Source organism: Psammomys obesus, unplaced genomic scaffold, assembly GCF_907164565.1.
Source record: "Psammomys obesus unplaced genomic scaffold, mPsaObe1.curated_primary_1811, whole genome shotgun sequence".
Classification (NCBI taxonomy): Eukaryota; Metazoa; Chordata; class Mammalia; order Rodentia; family Muridae; genus Psammomys; species Psammomys obesus.
This window is the reverse complement of record NW_026592118.1, coordinates 10,405,495-10,427,966: the sequence shown is the minus strand read 5'-3', so window position 1 is coordinate 10,427,966 and position 22,472 is coordinate 10,405,495. Positions and strand designations below refer to the sequence as shown.

At 48.5% G+C, this 22,472-nt stretch overlaps 1 protein-coding gene across 3 annotated transcripts in view; it reads left to right on the top strand.

Moving 5' to 3' along the window:
• Positions 1-22,472, top strand: part of Dpp6 (dipeptidyl peptidase like 6) — a 749,167-nt gene that overhangs the window by 676,382 nt on the left and 50,313 nt on the right. For all 3 annotated transcript variants that reach the window (XM_055612951.1, XM_055612949.1, XM_055612950.1), the window contains exons 11-16: positions 4,652-4,775; positions 6,398-6,436; positions 14,352-14,459; positions 16,291-16,382; positions 17,614-17,661; positions 19,217-19,335. In XM_055612951.1, the coding sequence (XP_055468926.1) occupies positions 4,652-4,775; positions 6,398-6,436; positions 14,352-14,459; positions 16,291-16,382; positions 17,614-17,661; positions 19,217-19,335 (530 nt within the window). The remainder of the gene's footprint in view (positions 1-4,651; positions 4,776-6,397; positions 6,437-14,351; positions 14,460-16,290; positions 16,383-17,613; positions 17,662-19,216; positions 19,336-22,472) is intronic.

The window sequence follows — 22,472 nt, the reverse complement described above, 5'->3', positions numbered from 1 at the left end:
GTGTGCTCTCTGTGACACCAGCTCTTCACACACCCTGACAGACAGCCTCGATGCATAGCCAGCCCCTCTCAGAGAGAGGGGGGCAGGCATGCTTTATTCTTGGTCCTCTGTGATAGAGAAATTACGAAGAGGCATTGAATATCCATCTGTCTGAACACATCGCTTCTCTTTTATGCAGTGCACTCACCCCGCATACATCTTAAATAGTTGCCTGACGGTTCTGAGGAAGACCCAGACAGGACTGTGAACGTCACACAGGCAGCATTGTGATCGGGGTTATGGCAGTTTTCTCAAAGCAAAGCGAAAGCACACCGCTTTACAGACAAATTCCCCTCTCACTGTGTGCTCTGTTTCAGCTCGCTACACGGAATAAACACTGCTTTAAGATGCCAGAGTTAAGTACCAGCTCTTTGTGTCATGGGATCAATAGACTTTGTCCCCTTTGCCCTTTATTGCCACAGATGGTCAGAGCTCGTGCCAGAATTGGAAATACTAAACAGTGACATGGCACATTAATTCCTCTGAGAGAAACAAGGCCCATCATTTGTTAGCCCGGCAAACAGGTGGGCTAATCAAAACTTCATCCACTGCTCGCCAGCAAGTACCTCTGTGCTCTGAGCTGAAGGCACCGTCTTTACCCGAACTGAAGTGTCTCTCCCAGGCAGAGGCTACTCTGTCCATAGTATCAGTCCCTACCCTGAGCTGGAGTTAAAGGCCTGCTCATGCAGCCTTCATCCAACCTATGAGTCATCACCTGCCCATCAGTGCCTGCATTTTTTTAAGTAGAACACTGCTGTCCACAATAGCTTCCCTGAGCATTCTGGGTAACTCTATCCTTTAGAATAGAGAGACCAGCAGAAACGGTATCAGCTTGGGCCCAGTGGAACGATTCCTGCCAGGAAACGGGTGAAAAGAACTGGTCTGCCATCGATGAGGGAGAAACATGAGCACACCCTCTCAACACTGACAAGTGCACCCATGACGCAGGCTTCAAGAAGCACTCAGTGTGACGAGATGGCACTGCAGTTAAGAGTACTTGCTGCTCTTCCAGAGATCCCTGGTTCTAGCCCCAGCACCCACATGGTGGCTCACAACCATTAGTAACTCCAGTTCCAGGGGAACTTATGCCCTCTCTGGCCTCTGCAGGCACCAGGCAAAACTCCCACACACATTAAATAAAATAAAAATGTGCTCCTTGAAGCTTACCTGAAGGAGGTGGAAACTCCAGATGAATGCTAACAAAAGGTTCAACAAAGCTGTCCAAGCCAAGGGAAGAAGAAACATTCCATACTGTTTCCATGTACATTTGTCCAGAAAGTTTAATGAGATGGGGATTTACCAAACAAGCTCTATACTTGGGAAGCCTATGTCCCTATTACCATGTGCAAACAAACAGTCAAACTGCTGAGTATCAAATAAAGTCATAAAACTGAAGGGAGAAAAAAAGAAGGGAGAGAGAATCAGCGCCATTGCCCACAGGACTCATAACTTCCTGTTGATATGCTCATTTTTCAAATATGGTATTGATGATCTCAAAAGCATGACTCCGCATACTTCTCTCTGTATTGCTTTCATGGTAGCATGGTAGCCATAGTGCTACCTTCTACCTGTGCCAGGCCCAGCCCCAACTTCCTCAGAAGGGTTATACTGACTATCTTGCTTTATCCTCCCCTTAACTGCTTTATAATTTCTTTCTATTCTTTTCATTCGATGCTGCATCTGTCTACCAGTGCTCTACACATTCAAGGGACATTGACTGGGGACAGGGCTAGAAATAGAGACCTATAGTTTGATTAAAAACTCCATATATTTACCCAATGTATTTTGCTCATATCCATCCACCACTATCTCCCTCCCTAGTGACCACATCATCACCCCTCCAATTCCATGTCCTCCTTTTTTCTTGTTGCCTCTAATAACCCCTGGGTCTGATTAGTGTTGTTCATCAGTGCAAGCATATGTGTCTATCCACTGGAGCATGAACTACCTATTAACAAAGGAGAGAGACTCCCTTTGCAGCCTTCAAATGTTAATAGTTTGTCTGCCAAGGGCCTCTCCCCATCCATGTTGGGGTGCTGGCTGGCTTGATCTTGTGCAGATCTTGTATGGACAAGCACAGTTTGCTGCACAGTGATGTTTGCAACAGTCGAATCATGTCCAGCATCCTACAGCACCCCTCACCAATCAGCTCTATGTTCTTTCATTCTCACAGAACCTCATTCTCTCTCCATCATCCCCCATAAGAGTAGTGTTGCTGGTAGGAAGAGCAGGTTGGTGTAGCTTCCCACCCACTCCCTGGCTGCCAGCGCCCAGCAACTCCTGGGAGGTCATTAGCACGTTTTCATCCCCAGGGATCTTCAAGCCCCTGACCTCCATCTGCTGTAGTGAGGAAGACCATGAGAAGTGAAGCAGAGGATAGGCACACCTCTTGAAATTGTGTGTGTGTCTGTGTGTGTGTGTGTGTGTGTGTGTGTGTGTGTGTGTGTGTGTGCGGGGGTAAAGTCCGTGTGTATGTGTGTGTGCATACATGCATGTGAGTGCAAATGGGTTTGTCTGTGTATGTTCACATGTGAGTAGGGGTGAGTACGTATGCATTGGGTGTGGTGTGTGTGTGAATGCATAGAGGGGGAATATGTGACAGTGAGTGAAAATGTGTACATGTGTGCCCAAGTGTGTGGGGATAAGTGGATGTGTATACACATTGTGGAGGTGAGTGCCTGTGTGTACACGTGTATGGATCCATCTGTGAAAATGTATGCACATGTGTGTGGAGGCCAGTGGTCAACGTCAGGATTTTTGTTTGGTTTTCAAATATGTGCTACCTTAGTTTTTTGAGACACTCTTCACTGAACCTGGACCTTGCCAGTTCAGACTGGCTGACTACATGCCCCAGGGAACCTCGCACCCGGTGCTGAAATTACAAGCACACGCTCCTGGGACTAACCCTTTAACATGGTTTCTTAGAGTTTCTGTTGCTGTGATAGAACACCATGACCACAAGCAATTTGGGGAGGAAAGGGTTTATTTCACTTTACAGATTGTAGTCCATCACCCAGAGAAATCAGGAAAGGAATTCAAGCCAGGAACATGGAGGCATGAACTGAAGCAGAGGCCATGGAGGAGTGCTACCTACGAGCCTGCCTCTCATAGCTTGCTCTGTCTGCTCCCTTGTGGCACCCAGAACTACCAACCTGTGGGTGGCACAGTGATTTGGGAGCTCCCACATCAATTATCAATCAATAAAATGCACCATACACTTGCCCAAAGGCCAATTTGGTGGGGGCATCTTCTCAGATTTCTCGTGCCCCATCAAGAGGCTAAGAAACAGGGATACACAGAAGTGTGGGGTATGCAAATGAAAAGACATGTTGACTTCAGAGCAGGCACCAAGACAGGGGACACGGGAAGATATAGACCCTGGAAACACGGAGCCCAGATCCACTCACTGGGCCTGCGGGCTTGTGAGTAGATGGTATGAAGAGGAATGGCTCTGTTTTAGAAATCTCAGTTGATTGTGTCTGGAAATACCTCCTGTTTGAGAATTAATGAGGTGTGCTCCTTACAAGACCTTCTGATGCTCCCTGGGACTTTGTGGGACAGTTTCTGGGCCCCTCTTGCCCCTACCCAGTAAGTCAGACCTGTTTGGAGGCTGTGTGCTTGACCTGTTCATCAGTTCAGCAATTGAAAACCTATCGGCAGGTAGATTTGGGGAATGAGCAATGGTAGGTGAGTGGGTTTCCTGGTTATCCAGGCCTTTCTGTAAAACATAAGCAAAGATAGCAAGGTCTGATTCCAGCTCACCAGGAGCACCAGGGAAGTGTGCCACTATCGCCTGTGATAAAAGATCTTGTAAGCAAAGTGTTCATCCTCAACAGCAGATCTCATTATAGATAAAGTCAGGCAGGTAACTAAATGTGTTAGCTGGCTTCTAGAATGTTCTAGGAAGTCACTTGAGGATACCTGTTTGGAACACTTATTTTCTTGACATTTTCTTTTTCCTTTTCTATGGGAAGTGGGGCATCCCAGCTTTGGAGAGTCCTGGGTGACAGAATTAATCACCCTAAGACCCACATCCTCCCAATATGAACACCAGGCCACTCTGAGCATGGTGGTATTTTCAAGTTTGGGTAAAATCCAGCATGTGGCACCAAATGGGGTTCACCAAAGCCCAGAAGCAGAGCCACAGTCCCTAATCCTGGGTATTTTCCCATCAAAGAATGAAGAAAAGGAACTGAACTCTCAATTGTCCAACCCCGGAGACTCTGCAACTCGGCTCTCTGAGGATCTCCTGCACTGCCTCTCACTCAATGTTTCTCCTCCCTCTTTCTCAGCGCCCCTACCTCTTCACCCCACACACCCAAAGCATAAGCTTTTGCAGAGTTATGCCTTTGGTAGGACTGTCACGTGAAACTGAGGTCAGTAGAGCCCCAGCCAGAGCATGTGACCCCACAAACTGGCAGGGCAGCCCCAGCCTTCAGTCTTAGAGACCAACTAGTGAGGGGCAGGGTTATTTGATCACTCATAAGGAGTTTTGAGCCACATGTGAATGACCTCATTTCAGAACACCACACTGGCTGCTGGATCCAGAAGTGTGGTGGAACCGGCTTCTGGTGTCCCTTGGCCCTGCTCACACTCTTGTTTGTGTTTTCAGGGAGTATTACATCACCATGGTGAAGTGGGCCACCAGCACCAAGGTCGCTGTGACCTGGCTAAACCGGGCCCAGAATGTGTCCATCCTGACCCTCTGTGACGCCACCACAGGTGTCTGCACTAAGGTACAGTTTGGGGACAGAGGAGTGGGTGAAGGGGTGGCCATAGCCTGGGAGGTGGCACCCAATCATTTGGAGAGGCTCCTGCTGGAAAAATTGTGAATCCTAGGTTAGTATGCACAGCCTCTGGTTTGGTGCCACCTGATGGACAAATCAGATATTGCTACAAAATCCCTGGGAAGCTGTTATAGCCGCACTCGGGGGCTCTAGCAGGCAAGGGTCTGTTTCCCTTCACACTGTCGCTACTGTGCTGGGAACACTGCTTTCCTCATCCTCCTCATTTCAGTTGTTCAAAAGAGAAGGAGTCTGGCCCAGGACCTATGAGTGCTCAGTCCAAAAGCTCTTCCTCTTCCACAATATCCTAAAGCCAGGTGCTCCAGAACAAGTAGGGCAGGTCCAGGCCAACCTGCAGTCTAGAAGCAGAAGGTAGCCCAGGGCACCCTTACCTCCTGGCCAGGGCAGCAGATGCTCCCCCCCACCCGCTCTGCCAGCCAGGCTTCCACATGGCAGAGCCACAGCTCTGAAAAAGTCACCTCACTCTGAATTTAAAAGACCAAGTGCCACTTCAGACAGATCTTTCAGAAATGCTTTTGACCCTAAGTTTCTATTTGACCCTAAGTTTTCTAGCAAGAAACACCATGCTTGCCTGTGCAGGTTCACTGAGAGCTGTGGGCTCTACCAGGCAGCTCTCAGCCCACTGCCCAAGGAGGGTTCCCTCGGAGGTCACGGTGATCTGTGCCAGCCTCTGACGCCTCAAGCTGGGTTGAGACTTTCTTCCTGTTAGATCACCAGAAGCAATTCTGGGTAGTTCTGATGGGCTTGTTGTGAGCTGGAGGCAAGAATGGGGGGATACAGGCAGGCCCAGAGCTGGGCATCTCTACTGAATGACCAAACCCTCTCTGTGCCTGTCCTGATATGTCCGCCATACAGTAAGGAACAGCCACTGCCACTGCCACAGGCCGTGCAGAACCAACACCAGACAGGTGGCACCTCAGGTGACAGCAACTGAGCAGAGCAGCCATCTGGTACCCCGGCATGATTTGTCTGTATGTCTTTGCACATGGTTCTGGAGAGCAACTCTCATACATGCCTGGACCCCTTTAAACTGGCTTGGTTTCCCAGGATCGTCTCTTGGAATTGTAAACTGTAATTTTAACACACAGTGTCCACTAGCGTGTGTGTGTGTGTGTGTGTGTGTGTGTGTGTCACACATAATTCCATACAATACAGCAATGCTGTACCAGAGGCCTGCCCCTAAAGGAACACACTGACCAGTGGTGACTGCCAAGTAAACACACACCCAGCTAGTGTGACCACCAAGTGGGCACAGGCTGGCCAGTGGTGTCCACGGGGTGTTAGAAATGCCATCAGCTTCCGCAGGGATGCTCACCGCTGTGGATCGCCCTGGTTGTTAGGGACGGCGGCATTGTTCTTGCCCGAGGACACTTGTGCTGGGATGTGAGCCACAGTAGGAGACAAAGAGGAGAACGGGAATTACCTTCCCACTAAGAGGCCCCGGTGGCCACTCTGTTCGAGTGCAGCCGCCATGCTGGTGAAATTAAATCATCCTCTGTACAGTGCATGCGGACAGACAAAAGCCCCTTCCTAATGCTCCAATTCTATTTCAGAAACACGAGGATGAAAGTGAAGCTTGGCTGTACAGACAGGTAACTCCACACACGGCTCCCTGAGCTCCCCTCACCCTGAACCCCTAGCCCTCCACAGGGGTGGGTCCCCTGGGTTTCACACCAGGGAGTCACGTGGGGCTCCCCGCCTGGGATCATCCAAATGCACGCGCTGTTGTGACTGGGGCAGTGTGCGCACAGCCCTCTCCTCTCCATCCTCCTGGGAAGCTTGCCGAGTTCCCTGGATGTCACCACCCCCACCCAAGATGATGGCTGAGATCTCAGCTCCCAGTCAGGTGATGTACTTGGTGAACTCAAAATGGTGAGCCCAGAGAAGCTGCCCAGATGGGGTCTGTGGCGATGAACATGTGGTTGATATCCCCATTTATTCCTTGGAATGGCTTTATAGATGTGACCCTTCTCAGTGAGGTATTTCCTCAAAAAACTTGAGCCCAGGACCACGCCTGGGGTTCCCCCACCATACCTTGGGCTCTGGGGGATGAAGATTTTAAAAGGTTGGGGGTTGAGGCGAGGCTCACTGGTAAAGCACATATGCAGTGTGCCTGAGACTCTTGGTCCGGTCGCCAGCACTGAAACAAAGAAGTCAGTGGCTGAAAGTCAGGAGGGGCTGGCCCAGTGGTTAGGATGTGAACTGCCCTTGGTGGGGACTGGAGGTCACATCCTGGCCCCAGTGCCAAAGGGCTCACAGCACTGCCTATAACTCCAACTCAAGTCATCAGACACCCTCGTGACCTCTGAGAGCCCTCCCACTCATGTGCACACACCCACACACAAACACACCTAAGTTTTAATTTAAAAAAAAAAAATGTCCTTTAAAAATAAGAGCCCAGAATAAGAAGGAGCCTACAAGAAGCCTAGGCAAATTGCCCTGCGATGCAATTTTTTTGAATTAGCATACTTGTAGAGTAACCCCTTAGCAGTTTTATTTTCTGTTGGTTCTTTTGTTTCTTTCCACACTCTTGCATTAGACAAAATTCAGCAATCTTACTTCTCTTTAATCCACCTGAGGAAATAAAACTATGCTCAAATCCTATAAGAAAAATCAAAACAGATTTGAATCATTGCAGAGACGGCTGGAGATGGAGCTCGGGAGAGCACCAGCTTAGCATGTACAAAGGCCAGGTTCCATGCACAACAAAGTAAGAAAACAAAAGAGCTTGAGTAAGAAACACAGTCATGTGTTTTATTGACATGGAAGATTCTACTAATTGAAAATTCAACTGTCAGCAATGGCCCCTGTGTTAGTTTGTTTTCTATTGCTGTGACAAAACACAATGACCAAGAACAACTTATGAATGAAAGAGTTTGTTTTCGCTTATGGTTCCAGCCAAATAAGGGCCCATCATGATGGGAGCCATGACAGCAAGCAGAGGAAGCTGAGAGCTTATGTCTTCAAACACAAAGCAGAGAACGCAAACTGGAATTCAGACGAGGCTGTGGCTTTCAAAGCCTGCCCCAGGGACATGCTTTTTCAAGAACTGCTGCACCACCTGCCCAAACACCACCACCACTGAGGACCAGCTTTCTAGGTGGATCTGAATCCACCTAGAAATGATGCTGAGCACCAGCATCCATCTCTCTGTGCTTCCTGCCTGTGGGTGCAAGGAGACCAGCTGTTCACATTCCGCTGCCTTACCGTCCCTACCGTGATGGGCTGCACTGTCAAACTGAGTCAGAATAAAGCCGTTCTCTCTTACATTGTTTTTTATGGAGGATATTTTATCACAGAAATTAAAGAGTGACTAATACACATGAAGTAAGGGGTTAATACTTAAATATGTAAGGAATTGAAGCAGCTCAAATTTTTCAACACATTTTACTTTACATATATGTGTGTACCTGAGTGCATGTATGTGCACCATTTGAGTACAAAATTGAATATCAGATCCCTTGGAACCAGAGGAAGCTAGAAGTTGCTGTGTTGAGAAACCATTTGGGTCTTTAGGAAAACAGACAGTGCTCTTAATTGCTGAGCCATCTCTCCAGCCCAAAGAGACAACTCAATTTAAAAAAAAAAAATCTAAATATGCATATCTCAAAGGAAGAGAACACAAATGACCAATAGATACATGAAACATGCTCATTAGTAATCACCAGAGAAATGCAAATTAAAATCACAAAGTGAAATTACATCACAGCTGTTTTTTGATAGTATCAAAAAACAAAAGATGTATACTGGAGGGAATATGAGAATACAGAGAACTCTATCAACCTGTTGGCAAGAACATAAGTCAGGAAAGTCTCTGGAAGATAAGTGTGGAGGTTCCTCAAACAGCTAAAAGTAAAATCTCGCTACCGGTGGTATCCAAAGGAAATAACATCAGAATGCTGAAGTGATTCCTATGTCACTGCATTGCAGTTCACAACAGCCAAGACAACAACCTGATTGTCCAGCAAGAGATTGTCCAAAAAAGGTAAAAAAGATATAAGATGTAAGAATGAAACCTGGATGAAGTTAAAGGATACTGTGATAAGTGACAGAAGCCATGCACGGTGGGGGGAGGGGGTTGAATACTATGTGTGTCAGTTACTCATCTCGTTGCTGTGAGAAAATACTTGACAAGTACAACTTAAGGAAGGGAAGGTTTATTTGCAAACAATCCACTATGACAGGAAAGTCATGGCAGCAGAGATATAGGGCAGCTGGCCACATAACTACACCCACAGTCAGGAAGCAGAGAGATGAACGCTGCTACTCACTGGGCTTCTTCCTTTTCCTCCCTTTATTCAGTCTGAGAACACAGGCCAAAAGATGGTGTGGTTAAACACAGACACGGGCCAAGTTGCACCTCCCCAGTATTCGAGGTGTTCTTCATCCAGTAAAGTTGTCAGTCAAAATAGCCACCATCATCTGCATGTTCTCACTCAAAGGACAGAATAGGTGGTTAGTGGGAGTGTGTGAGGCTGGGGGATGTCAGTTGGTTTCAGTTCATTTTCAGGACAAGTAAGCTCAGGAGAGTCTTTCTAATGCACAGCGTGCTTCAGTCATTAATGTGCTGTAATCTTTACATTTACAAGGGACTGGAGAGATGGTTCGGTGGTAAGGAGCACGGGCTGCTCTTGCAGAGAACTCAGGTTCCACTGCCAGCACCCACATAGCAGCTCATCAACCATCTGAAACTCCAGTCCCAAGGGACGCCCTCTTCCGGCCTCCAGGGGCTCCTGTATGCCCGGGTGCACTTACTCACAGGTTTACAGACAGATACCTAAATTTGAAGAAAATAACATTTATGAGTAGATTCTAAGTCGTAGCTGACATGAAAAAGTTATAATATATGTATTCATTAGCTCCATTTGGGCATTCTTCCATGCATATGCATTTCAAAATAATATGTTTATTTGATAAATATAAATTTTGTCATTTAAAATATTTAGCTATAAAAATCCACTACTCCACTTCAGCATGTTGTATGTGGCATGTATCAGGATACCGAACCTTTTATCATGGTTGAGTAATTCTCCATTGCATGGATATGCCACAAGTGCCAACTTGAAGAAGTCCCGCCTTTGGCAGCTGTTACATGATGCTGAGTGAAAGGAACAGGCACAAAAGGCCCCTGCAGTGTGTGCCTGTTCATGTAAAACATCCATAAGTACGTCCACAGAAACAAAAAGCCGGCCAGTAGTCGCCAGGTTGGTGCTTGAAGCTGTTTTGCTTGGGAAGGAGAAAGGAAGGTTTCAGAACTAGAGGAGGCAACTGTATGATGTCATGAATGCACTAAATGCTAGGACTGCTCAGTGTTGTTAAAATGCTGTACTTGTGAATTTCACCTTGGTAGATTTCTTTTTGGAAATGAACCAACTAGAGCATAGCTCTTGGCGATGCTCCTGTCCAGACGTTCAGATGAGACGGCTCATAAATCCCACGGCATGGGAGTGAACCTGGCTCTGAAGCTGTGTTTTGGTGTTCAGCCTCTGACAGGAAAAGAGCCAGGAAAATGGGGTGGGAGGGGCTGTGGAGCATGCACAAGGAGGGTTTGAAGGGAAGTAAGGACAGGCTCAAAAAAAAAAGAAAAAAAAGCCAGCTAGAAGTGTGTTTGGGGCAGCTCAGTGTCCTTGCACCCTCCTCCAAGGGAGTTTCAACGGGCAGTTACTTCCTGTCTGCTCTCACTGCAGCCCCTGGAGGGATGCACTGTCTTGTCCTGGGGGCCTGGGGATGGAGCCTCCAGCTGTCCTCTGTTCATCTGCTCTTCAGCATGGCAGAGCAGCCACAGAGCCGACACCGAATCTTCCTGTTCTCTGACTGAATGTCTCACCACATGAAAGAAAGCCACCAGCTTCAGGCACCGGGTGTGAGTGCTGAAGTCCTGAACAGCACTCAGAAAACCAGGTCCTTTCCCAGCAGCATGAAGACAGAGAAACAGTAGCACTCAATTTTTTGCTTTTGCTGTTTTTAGATGTAAATTTTCAATGAACCAAGAAGTAGCTGATATTTGAAGATGCAATCACTTTAGATGTTCAGGAAGCTAGAACGAGAGAGGATAGCTGTGTGGCGATATGAATGCACTCAAATGGTGATGTGAGTGCCTTCAGTGCCCATGCTGTTAAATGCCCTGTTGGAGCACTGTGACCTCTATGAGAACAATCCTCTCCAGGATGCTTTGCAGCTCTGTCAGGCCTCGCAGCCACTCACACAGGACAGGTGCGCTTCATCCTGGGCTGCTGTGAGAAGCTACAGGAAATCTAACCATCCACACCCTGTGGGACTCTCTGCATGGGTCAGGGCTGCCCTGCCCCACTGTGGTGAGGCTGACTATTGACATACCATGGTCTGGGCCTCTACAAGGGGGTCACAACTACTTAAGCTCCAGTGAAACCCAAATTCAAACAGTTCCCATTTCATCCTCTTCCCCTAAAGGGATTCACGGACACTATTTTTAAACTTGTGCTATGGTGTTGCAGGGCAGCACAGGAGCCTAAGTAAGGCTGGGCTGCTGTCAGCTGCCAGGAAGCCTCCGGCTGCCCCTTCAGGATCTCAGGCACTTCTCGTCAGAGGCCACAGACATGACCCAGGAAGATAATATGAGGCCACACTCCACTCCCCACCCAACTCAGAAGACCTTGCAGACCCAGGGGGTCCTGTCTGCTCCAGTCGTTGAGCTTCCCTGTTGTGGTGCCAGCAGGATGGTTGGCTCCTGTGCTGTCAGCCTCATTATCATAGCCAGCTACATGCCCAGGCCACATCATCTGCCCTTTCTCTCCATCTCCTTCCTGGAGCCTCACTATGGACCCCAAAGAGAACCCCAGAAATCAACAAAGGGGTAGCTACCCCTATAAGTAGCCCTCTTCTCTGAGGATATTCTAGAGAAATAGTAAATTTCATCTGGCTACTTGCATGCTCATCACTGCTGCCAGACTGGCAAGTTGGCCCTCTAGCCTCGGCACACTTGGGTGTTGAACCCAGAACTGCTGTCTACCTAGCTACTCTTGTGGGTGAGTTTCTGGCTGTCTCACATCTTTAGCTGGATACTTGGTTTTGGGACTTCAACTTTGAACTCGAAGGTCAGAGGACAGAGCTATAGAAAAGAAACTAGCAGAAGCCACACTGAGACTACATTCCTTGAAGGTCTGCTGTGGAGAGAGCTGGCAGTCAGGAAGCCCAGCAAGGACACCAGAATCCCTCAGTATCGAAACAAGAGGCAGAACCATTATTAAAATCCTGGTTTCCAAGCCAAAAGCACCCTGTGCTTTGTTACTAAAAATTTATTCACTGGACTGGGGAGATAGCTCAGCTGGTAAAGGCTTGCCATGCAGGCATGAAGAACTGAGTTCAACCCCTGGAACCCACACAAACAAACACAAGACATGATGGGACATGCTTAGAATCCCAACACTGGGAAGATGGAGACAGGTGGATCCCTAGGATTCACTGGCCGTTTAGCCTAACCAAACCAGCACAGCCCAGGCCAGTGAGAGACCCTGTCACAGAAAACAGAGTGGACAGGGCCTGGAAGAACAGCCAAGATTGACCTTTGCTCTCTTATGTACACACGCACACACATGCACGCACGCACACACACACATTTGTTTCCTACTTGAGCACGTTTCCAAAGACTGCCCTCAACACATTCTGGAAGGTTCCAGAGAGCAGTGGACAATGACCTCAGAAGCTGCGGCCTTCTCAATATGAGAATGCTGCTTCTGACCAGAATTAATCATATTGCTTTTAATCTCTCTCCAAAGTGCAAACATTTCCCCCCACAAAACTAGGGGACTATTGCCTCGACCGCCGCATGGTTGGCAAACACAAGTCCATCTAAAAAGCCAAATTAACGGCTGCCCTCTCCACCCCCTCTTCTGTTAAATACCACACTCCCAACTCTAAATAGAAAAATCAATATTTGCAGATTAAAGGTTTCATTTTATTGCAAATATTCATGAAGATTAAATGTCATTTTAATCACATGTTAGTTCATTTCTCTGAGCACGTCATATTTGCATGTGCTCCTCCACTGTGGGGAAATGAGTTTTTCCTGGGCCAGCTGCGTTCTATTTACTGTTTGTGCTTATCCCTGCATTATAATGTTATGATTTGTTTGTTCTCATCCCTGCAAAAAAAAAAAAAAAATATATATATATATACAATATATATATATTTATACATATATTATATATATGTATGTATGTATGTATATTAGCAATTGGCCTAGCCAGCAAATTGCTGTTTACTGATAGAAACTTCCAGACTTTGGTTTCACAATGTGGTACAGATGCTCCTATACCAAAATCACTCTGCCCACCAGTGTCCTCTTCCCACTAGGGCAGGCTAAGGGCTGTAAGTACCTGCCTGCTTGGCTCTTAGGGTGCCAGGAATAGAGTGTGGTAACAGGACACCCCTCAGGTCCTATATCCAGCTGGTAGCCCCGACCCCAGAGCTATTTTTGGGGAGATGTGACTAGTGCTCAGACTGATGCCTAGTGCCTGCCTCCTTAGGAGGTCCCTAGTGAGAGCCAGGCCCAGGTGGGCTCTCTGATGTCAGAGTTTTAAAATAGACCCAGTTGCTCCATGTGGATTTTTATTTTTCTTTTGGCGTGCCTCATCAATGGATGAGTCAGTGTGAGCTGGGTTTTGTTAAGGAAAAGAGTGGAAGACAGGACTAGAAGAGGGAAGGGTGGAGTCCTCGGCTAGTTGCCTTTGAGCAGGTGTGTGACAAAAGACCGCACAGCAGCTTCGAGTGTTGAGGGGTTTCACGGCCATCATTGAAGCTCAGTGTGTGTGCCTGGGCTTAGCTCCCATCCGTGAGGTGTGCCTGGTGTGTGTACAAGCCCACTCCTTCACTGATCGTTGCCATGGGTAACAGTGCCATCTGCCTGTGCTGGGGTGTGAATTTGCAAGTGTGTATGGAGGTGTGCGTGTTTGTGTACGACAGATGTGAACATTCGTGTAGGTCTGTACAGGTGTGCATGTAAGCGCACCTGTGTGTGTGTGTGTGTGTGTGTGTGTGTGTGTGTGTGTGTGTGTGTGCGCATGTGGAGGCCAGAGGTTGGCATCAGGGGTCTGCTTCAGCTGCTCTCTGCCTTAGTTTTGGAGATAGCACCCCTCACGGAACCTGGAGCTCACCAAGTACGTCATTCTGCCTGTCTCTGATCCCACAGCACTGGGGTTACAGGCCCCTGCTGCCACACCCTGCTTTTTACAGGGTTCTGGGAATCTGAACTCAGGTCTTCATGTTTGCACAGCATGAAACATTTTACCAATTAAGCCAGCCTCAGCCCTGGTCTGTAAACCTGGGTGCCCCTTTCTCTCTCTGCTCTTAGAAAACCCAAGGTCTGACTCTCTAGTCCCTAAGAGAGGGAAGGCCCCACACAGACCTTCAGCTCCCTCTGTCATTAGAAATTACATAGGAAACACCTGAGAGTGCTCCTCCCCTCCCCCCACTCACTTTCCATGCTCCTGTGAAGTTTTATGTTGACGGGCCTGTCACCTTTGTCCACAGAATGAAGAGCCTGTGTTCTCCAAGGATGGCCGGAAGTTTTTCTTTGTCAGAGCGATCCCGCAGGGGGGCCGGGGGAAATTCTACCATATCACCGTGTCATCATCCCAGGTAAACCCCACCACCGTCGATGCTGTTGTACTATTGGTGCTGGCCTCATGCACCCTCCCCCTTCCCAGGACCCCAGTGATCCCTGGGAGGCTGATGTTCACGGATGGGTTCCAAAGCTGAGGGCACCATGGCACTGTCCAAGTATGGAGGCCCTGAGCAGGGCAACAGCTGGAATCTAAATTTTCTATTGATGTCCAGGAACATAAACACGGAACATGACATTTCAGGCAACAATAGAGGGGCAGGGAGGACTCACTGATGGGTAGCAATGAGGACTCGAGATGACCAGTGAGTGCCTGTCTGCGCTTCTGGACACTCTCTAAGTCCTTCATGAGTCTCCCCCTGAGCCCAGCACTGCCTCGCTGCTGAGCCAGAAGCACAGCTGTCCTTAATGATGCTCTAGCCGCCACTCAGACAAACCTGTTCTGGTCAGACAGCTTAGGATGCATGCTGCTGAGCAGGGACGCAGATATCAGCCCCAGGAAGAGCTGCCTGGGCGCTGAGCTGTGACATCTCTGCCCTGAGACAGGAGGGGATGAGGAAGGGCATGTGCTTGAAACTATGTTAACAACCCCATCCCCTGTGCATGCGGGTCTGATTTTAAAGCTGGCTGAAGTTGTCAAGAATGGAGGCAAGCATATAAAATTAGGAAAAAGGCTGTTTGGAAAGACTGTGGATGCAAAGTGGGAGGATACACACACACACACACACACACACACACACACATATATATATATAGAGAGAGAGAGAGAGACTCAGAAGAAAACCTGCAGGACCATCTCCTCAAGGAGTTGCTGGGAGGTGGGAGAGAAGGGTCCTAAAATGCCTTGGGGAGGAATGATAACTACTCCCAGCAGGCAGGCATTTCTGTTTTCAAGCCATTTAATCACATGACTTACAAGATGTCCAAAATCTGATTTGCTCTGTTCACTTTCTCACTGGGGTCATTTCAAGCAAGATTTAAAATTTTTTGATGCTTTCATTCAGCCTCAGTCTCTAAAGTCCTGCAGATGATCAGAAATTGCTGAGAACCCCTTAGCATCTATCAGGAAGTGGTTCCCACCCTCCCCCGGGGACCCACTCCTGCCCTGGCCTCTGCTCCCATGCCCAGGATGCCCTGTGGCAGTGCCTTCCTGAATCCACGCTCATGTTCTCACACATACAGCCTGCACCAGGGTCTGCAGTTCCACGTGTTGGCCTCCATCACCTAAGTTAGGCTCAGTCCCCTCTGCACTCCCCCAGGGCATATGCCGTTCAGAACAGCTGCCCACAGCTGTACCTTGGCATCCCAGCTGAGAATTTGAATGCTGCTTGCATCTGGCATCTGATGTCAGGTACTGGTAACTACAATACAGGGTCTGGAAGACACTTGAGAACTATGCTAGCTGAGCAGGAATCACACCCAGTCCTTGTGGCACCTGGTCATCAGCAAGGATGGCAGGGATGGTCAAAAGAACTACACTGGGTTCCTTCCTCCCTCCTTCCCTGATTTTGCCTGATTTCATCCTTCTCCCCACACACTCTTTATTTCATTCTGGGTCCTAAAACAAACATTAACTTCACAAGTGTATCGGCCCTGGGTATGTATCTGCAGAAGATGGGATGAGGTACCAGGACAAGCTCAACAGAGAGACTTTGTGATGTTCCCATTGGTGACACTCAGACCAGGATGTGAACACCAGAGCCGATCGCGGAGGGTTCTGGATTCAAGCGGGGCCATGTGGAAGAGAAACAAGAAGGGGTGGATATTGCCTCATTCTGACAGGCTCCAGAATGAAGCACCAAAGATGGAGCACAGTGTCTCATCCCTGACATCTCATCTGTATTTCAGCCCAACAGCAGCAATGACAACATCCAGTCCATCACCTCTGGGGACTGGGATGTGACCAAGATCCTGTCCTACGATGAAAAGCGGAATAAGATGTGAGTGAGAACCAGGGGCTAGATCCCAGAAGCTGTCTCTGACTGCTAGCAGATCCATGTGTGATTTCTAGTCAAATATGCTGAAAGAGGGGGAAAACCCAGCTGGGGGTGGGGGCTCCTCTCCCTTCCTATATCATGGCACTTACTCCTAATGTCATTGTGAGCTCAGGGCCTTACTAGCCAACTCCCAAAGCTGCAAGGCTGACAAAGGGAAGCTTGCACAAGCTAGTAAGGTGGCAGGGTTCACAGGGATGTTTCTCCGTAGCAGCTGTTATTGAGTCTCTGTAGACCTGGGCAATGGGCTGAGGACATGCCCAGCACAATCTCACTAACATTATGGTCACATGTTAGGATAGGTATGCTTGCCCATTTAACAGACAAACTTAGACATGTGCTGGGGAGACGGTTCCATCATTAAAGTGCTCACTATGCAAGCATGAGAAAGTGAGTTCAAGCCCCAGGGCCCATATGAAAAAGCCAGACATGGTGGCCCTTGTAATCCCATTTCAATGCTGGGGCTCTGGAGCTCACTGTCTCACCTAACCAGTGAGAGAGCCTGTCTCAAAAGAACCATATGGACAGCTCCTTAGGAACGATACCCAAGGTCAGCCTCTGGCCTCTATAGGCAAGTACATACATGTACACCTGTGCACACATAATACCTGCATATGCATAGGCATGCACCTAAGTGCACATACACACACAGGAGATGAAAATAAATACCAAGATGCAGAGAAATTAAGCTGCTTTCTCCAGATTATTCAGCAGCTAACAGGGGGAGCCCAACAGTCTGTAGGCGTTCAGGCCCAGTCCTGCACCTGATGAGTCCTGCTCTGCCTCACCTAGGAGGGACTCTCAGGCTTAGGAGAAAACCAGCAGACATGCATTCCCCAGGCCAGGTTATAGGGGATCATATAAAGACTTCTCCTTGCCCTCCAGGAGGTTACTAATCTGTGGTGCGCTGTACCATCAGGACCCAGAGCTCTGTGGCCAGGGTTAGCACAGGACACACATGAAGCTGACAGTACTTGCACCATTGTGTCCGTCTGCCTGGAGCATCTGGCTGTCCCCTGCTGTGGTCATGAGTGTGGCCACCACGCCTAACATAACCGTTGTTCACCATATAGGCCATAGTCCCTGAGAGATGCTGTGAAGATGTTAGTGTAGGGCTTGTGGCCTGCAAATGTGCTCTGAGGCAAGCTAACCCTGTATGCCTTCCCCATCTCCGCAGCTATTTCCTGAGCACGGAGGACCTGCCACGGAGACGACAGCTCTACAGGTAACTGGCTCCCACTGCCAGCAGGGATCTCTTGGCCTCACAAAACAACAGCTCTGTAGCAGCCCATAGGAGGTAGCAAGGACAGCTGGATAACTAGAAAGCCCGGGAGAGTGAGGGACTCTGCCTGTCTTGCTCCTGTATTCAAGTATTACTTGGCAGATTGCCCTCCTCTGTGTGTTTTGAGGACATCTGGTTCTGGTTTTGGAATCAACCAGTGGCCGAGTGGAGAGGAGACTGGCTTTCCCATCTACCCGCATGCTCCATGTTTGCTGTGTGATGGACCAAGTTCCATGACCTCACATGATGTAGGAAATAGATGGGCATGGCAGGAACCGAGAGAGGGACCAAGTCTAACACCACCCTCTCAGCAGTTCATCCTGGAACTGCCTGCTATTGATCTCATGGGAAGGAGCTTTGTTCTGAGGTAAACTTGGCTTCTACCTTTGAAGAAGAAGAACAATGGGTGTTTCTGGGTTACTTGTTAGTTGGGGTGGGGTGCTGCCGCTGGCTGCTCCCTGAGTCTACAGCAGCCACTGGAAGAGGCCAGTGTGGACCAGAGAAGCTAGAGAAGGCCCAAGCACACAGAGGTGTCCCTCAGCCAGTGGGCTCTCACGCTGAGTGTAAAGCCAGCATGAATGAGCAGGGCCCTATGATCCCAGACACTCTTCTCTCTGTAGACTGTCCACCACTATGGAGCTACTAGGGTCATGGGAATGAGGCTACCCGCTGTTTTAAAAGGTGAGAAAGCAGCCTTCTGCTCCTCCCCTGTGGCCTGTAGCATCAGGAGCTTGTTTCTCCCATGACATCTTCGTTCTTGGGAACACAGGGGAAGCTGTGCCTAGAGGAGAACACTCCCAGCGCCCTGTGAAGAAAGACAGGTGCTTCCAGGTCTGGATCAAACCTGACATGGTGGCTCTGGGTGGTATCTCCAGTTGGTTTCTCCCATTGCCATTCTCATCCCCAAGCGAGAGGCAGAATCACCACCATCTGCTGTCAGGAGAACTGCATTCTGGAAGCAATCGATGCTAGTTCCTTGACATTCATTCGCAGAGCTCCTTTCTCTTGCCTTTGGCATGTGAGGAATGTGGGGAAGCTCTCCACTGTTCCCAAACTGCCAGCCATCTGTTCAGAATCACTCAAAGTGTGTGGTGATCATGCCACGACCACTCTAGGTACCCATGATTATTCAGAGAGATAGCATCCATGACTGTGCCAGTTGAGAATAGCCATGACCCTGTGATAGAGGGTACCCATGAGCACACTAGGCAACTAGGCAACGACACCCATAACTGCAGTCTCTCTACCCTGCTTTCACCCTGCCTGAAGTTTCCCTGATGGGCAAATAGCAACTATCGAGGATTCGAAAGACTGAGAAGTGTCCAGAGTCAAATTATGGGTTGGGAAGGCTTCTGGGAAGAGGAGTTAAGGAACGCTGATGGAGGTAAAGCTTATGGGGTTATCAGCAGGAATCACAGGGCAGCCTCAGAGGAGAGGCACTTGACTCCATGATCACTCAGTGTCTGCCCCTGTTCTCACATGCGCTTTGCTCTCCCAGCGCCAACACAGTGGATGACTTCAACAGGCAGTGCCTGTCCTGCGACCTGGTGGAGAACTGCACCTACTTCAGCGCTTCCTTCAGCCACAGCATGGACTTCTTCCTGCTCAAGTGTGAAGGTGAGAGCCTGCCACTCACACCTGGTGGGGGGCGGGGGTGCCAAGGTCCTCGGCCAGGAGCACATAGAGGACAAAATGGGAACATGGCGGACTGCAGAACCAGGGACTATTCATGACTGTGCTCACATCTTCTTACAAAGACTAAAGCTCATCAGGGGCTTTTCTCGGTGTTGACCTACACCTCACCTCCTGTTGTCCACAGGAGACCAATAAGCTGTGAGCTGCTTGAGGTACCTGTACTGTCTATAAAAGTGACAAAACAATCCCAAGATCAAATTTTCCAATATTGAAGATTGGGATTGTACAGAGAGGCACAGAAGTACAGGTTCTTAGAGCCCGATTCACTGATCCCAAGCACATAAGTGTTTCTGTGCATGCATGTGTGTGTGTGTTTGTGTGTGTTCTATGTGTACAGATGTGCTGTGGTACATGGGAAGAGGTCAGAGAACTTTTCAGAGTTGGTTCTTTCCTTTCACCGTGTGGGTTCTGGGTATAAAACTCAAGTTGACAGGCTCATGGAAGCACTTGTATCCACTGAGCTATCTCACTGGCCCATGCACAAGTGTTTTGTGTCACACCAGCCAAACACTCAATAGTAGGCCAGGCCTCAGGGTGGATGTGGAAAATGTCTTTGCATCTTGTTCTTGTCTGATGGAAAGATTGAATCCATGAGACGGTAAGGAAAAAATATGATCCTATGCAAAGACATCTCAAAGAACTAAACCTACTGAGAGAGGGCATGTAGCTAACAGAGGGTGCTGAGATCAAGAGCAGGCCCCTCTCGGGCTGAAATGGCAGTCCTGGCCGTCATAGGCAGAAGAGTGTATGGTAGTGTCTAACATAGCCACTGGCTCCTGCACAGCTTGTGAACATGTGTTCTCTTGACTGATGTCATCTCAGGCCCTGGAAAGCTCAGTCCACAACCTTCTTCCAAGGTGAACATGACAGCTGGTCCAAGCTCTCGAAAACATATTAGTGCCCTGCAGCTTTCTGTACCCTGTGCTTTCTCAGACTGGTGCCTTCAGTGGGGACTCAGTTTCCCATCTCTCTTAGTGTCTTAGGATGTCCAGACTGTGGCACTAGAGTGATGCGTTATATCATCTTCTAGTCCTGGGCAAGCTGAGGCTAGAAAGCTAAGATCAGGACCCAGCAGACTGGATCCTCCAAAGGCTGAGGGACAGGTTTCTTTTATCCCTCCCCACACACCCGCTGCCAACACTTCACTCACAGATGTGCCATTTCAGCCAGCGCCTCTATCTTTGCATGCCATCTCTGCTATTGACTCTGTACCCCAAGTTATATCTTATAAGGACACTGATCACTAGATGAGGACCCCTGGCCTAGCGTGACCTCCTCTTCTTGACTGAATTTACAAAGACTTTACTTCCACATAGTCACACCCGTAGGTGCTAGACTTCAGGACGCCAGCTTATCTATGAGAGGGCACACAAGTGAAGCACAGTTAATCCCTTCTGAGATACCTATTGTCAGGTCTGGAAAATGGCTCAGAGGTTAGCAGCACCCTGCTCTTCCAGAAGACCTGAGTTCAGTTCTCACTACCTGCACTGGACTGCTCACAACCACCTGAAACTCCAGATCCAGTAGATCCATGGTCACCAGGCACCCAGACCACACAGGGCAGACAGATACACATGCACATAAATAATCTTTAATAATGATAATTAACCAAGAGTCACGTAGGGTTTTCTCCACCCTACATGAGAACCTTAGGCCCAACACCCACAGAGTGGTGGGATCAGAGAGCCCACGTGACTCCAGTCCCAGCCACTATTTGCAAACTCCAACAGTTCTCCCTGAAGTAAATCCCAAGAACATGATTCATCTCCCTTCATGCTTCTCAAAAAGGCTCAGTTGATTCTGATTCTAGGAATATCTGAATATCCTGGAGAAATGGGACTCACAGTCAGACAATGGCTTCGTACTAAAGTCTATAAACATTGGAGCCAGGATGGAACTGTTGGCTTCGCTCCCTGCTCTAGGTGGGAAAGGACAGTCTGTGTTCATGAACACAGTGGGCTGTGGGACCTTTCATTACTCACTGTCACCTTTAACTACTCACAGTAGAAAACTGTGCCCGGTGCTTAGTCTGCAGGAGAACCAGTGGCTTCAGTTAAGGTTTTCTCCACCCTGAAGATGAATTTGAACAAAATGTTCTTAGTGCACTTACTTAAAGCAAGTCCATCCTATTTCTGTCCCTTCTAGTCCTCATGAGTCTCTGTTTCATGAGTCTCATGGGTCTCAGGTTCCAGAGAGACAGGATTGACCTACTTAGAATCCGGGCTGTGACAATTTATCTCTGGGACCCTGGGCATGTTGGCTAGCTCCCGTAAATATGTCATGTTGTCATTATGAAAACCAAGGGAGTCAAGGTGGCTGACCTGTGATGCTGTTGTGAGGACCAATCAGAACAAAGTGTGTGATATGCTTCCTACAGTGTCTATCAGTTGTTATAACTGTAATCATCATCAATAACTTAGTGACCAGTGGAAAACTTGACATCCAACTACGCCAACTCAGCATGCAAAAGTTGAGGCTGAGCGTGGAGGTGGCTACCTCCATGACATCAGCTGAGGAGTGTGTGTTGCTATGCTGCCCCTGGCTGAGCTGTAATCAGAACAGAACAGTAGACAGGCAGGAGTGGAAGATAGTGACCAGGGACCTGGGGGGGTACAGTGGGCTAAGTGTCGAGCAAGCATGAGGACCTGAGCACACATCCCCAGGCATAGCAGTCTAGACCCCAGTACTGAGGGATGGAGACAGGCAGGTCCTTGCAGCTCACTGGCCAGTAGGCTAGCCAATCAGTGAACTCCAAATTCAGTGAGGGACCCTGTCCAAAAGTAAGGTGAAAAGTAATTGAGGAAAACAGCCAACCTCAACCTCAGGCTTCCACTTATGCAACATACTTACACATATGAGCACAGCACACATTATAATAATAATAATAATAAATAAGTAAGCAAAAATAATAAGATGGAGATCAGACTATCAGCCCCACTTTGAGGGGAGTTGCTGACCATAAGGCTGAAAATGAGTAGGATTCTAGACCAAGTCCAGGCTCACTGAAAACAAATGTCCTGAGGAATTAGTTGGTGATGTCATGAGGGATTGATTTGTGA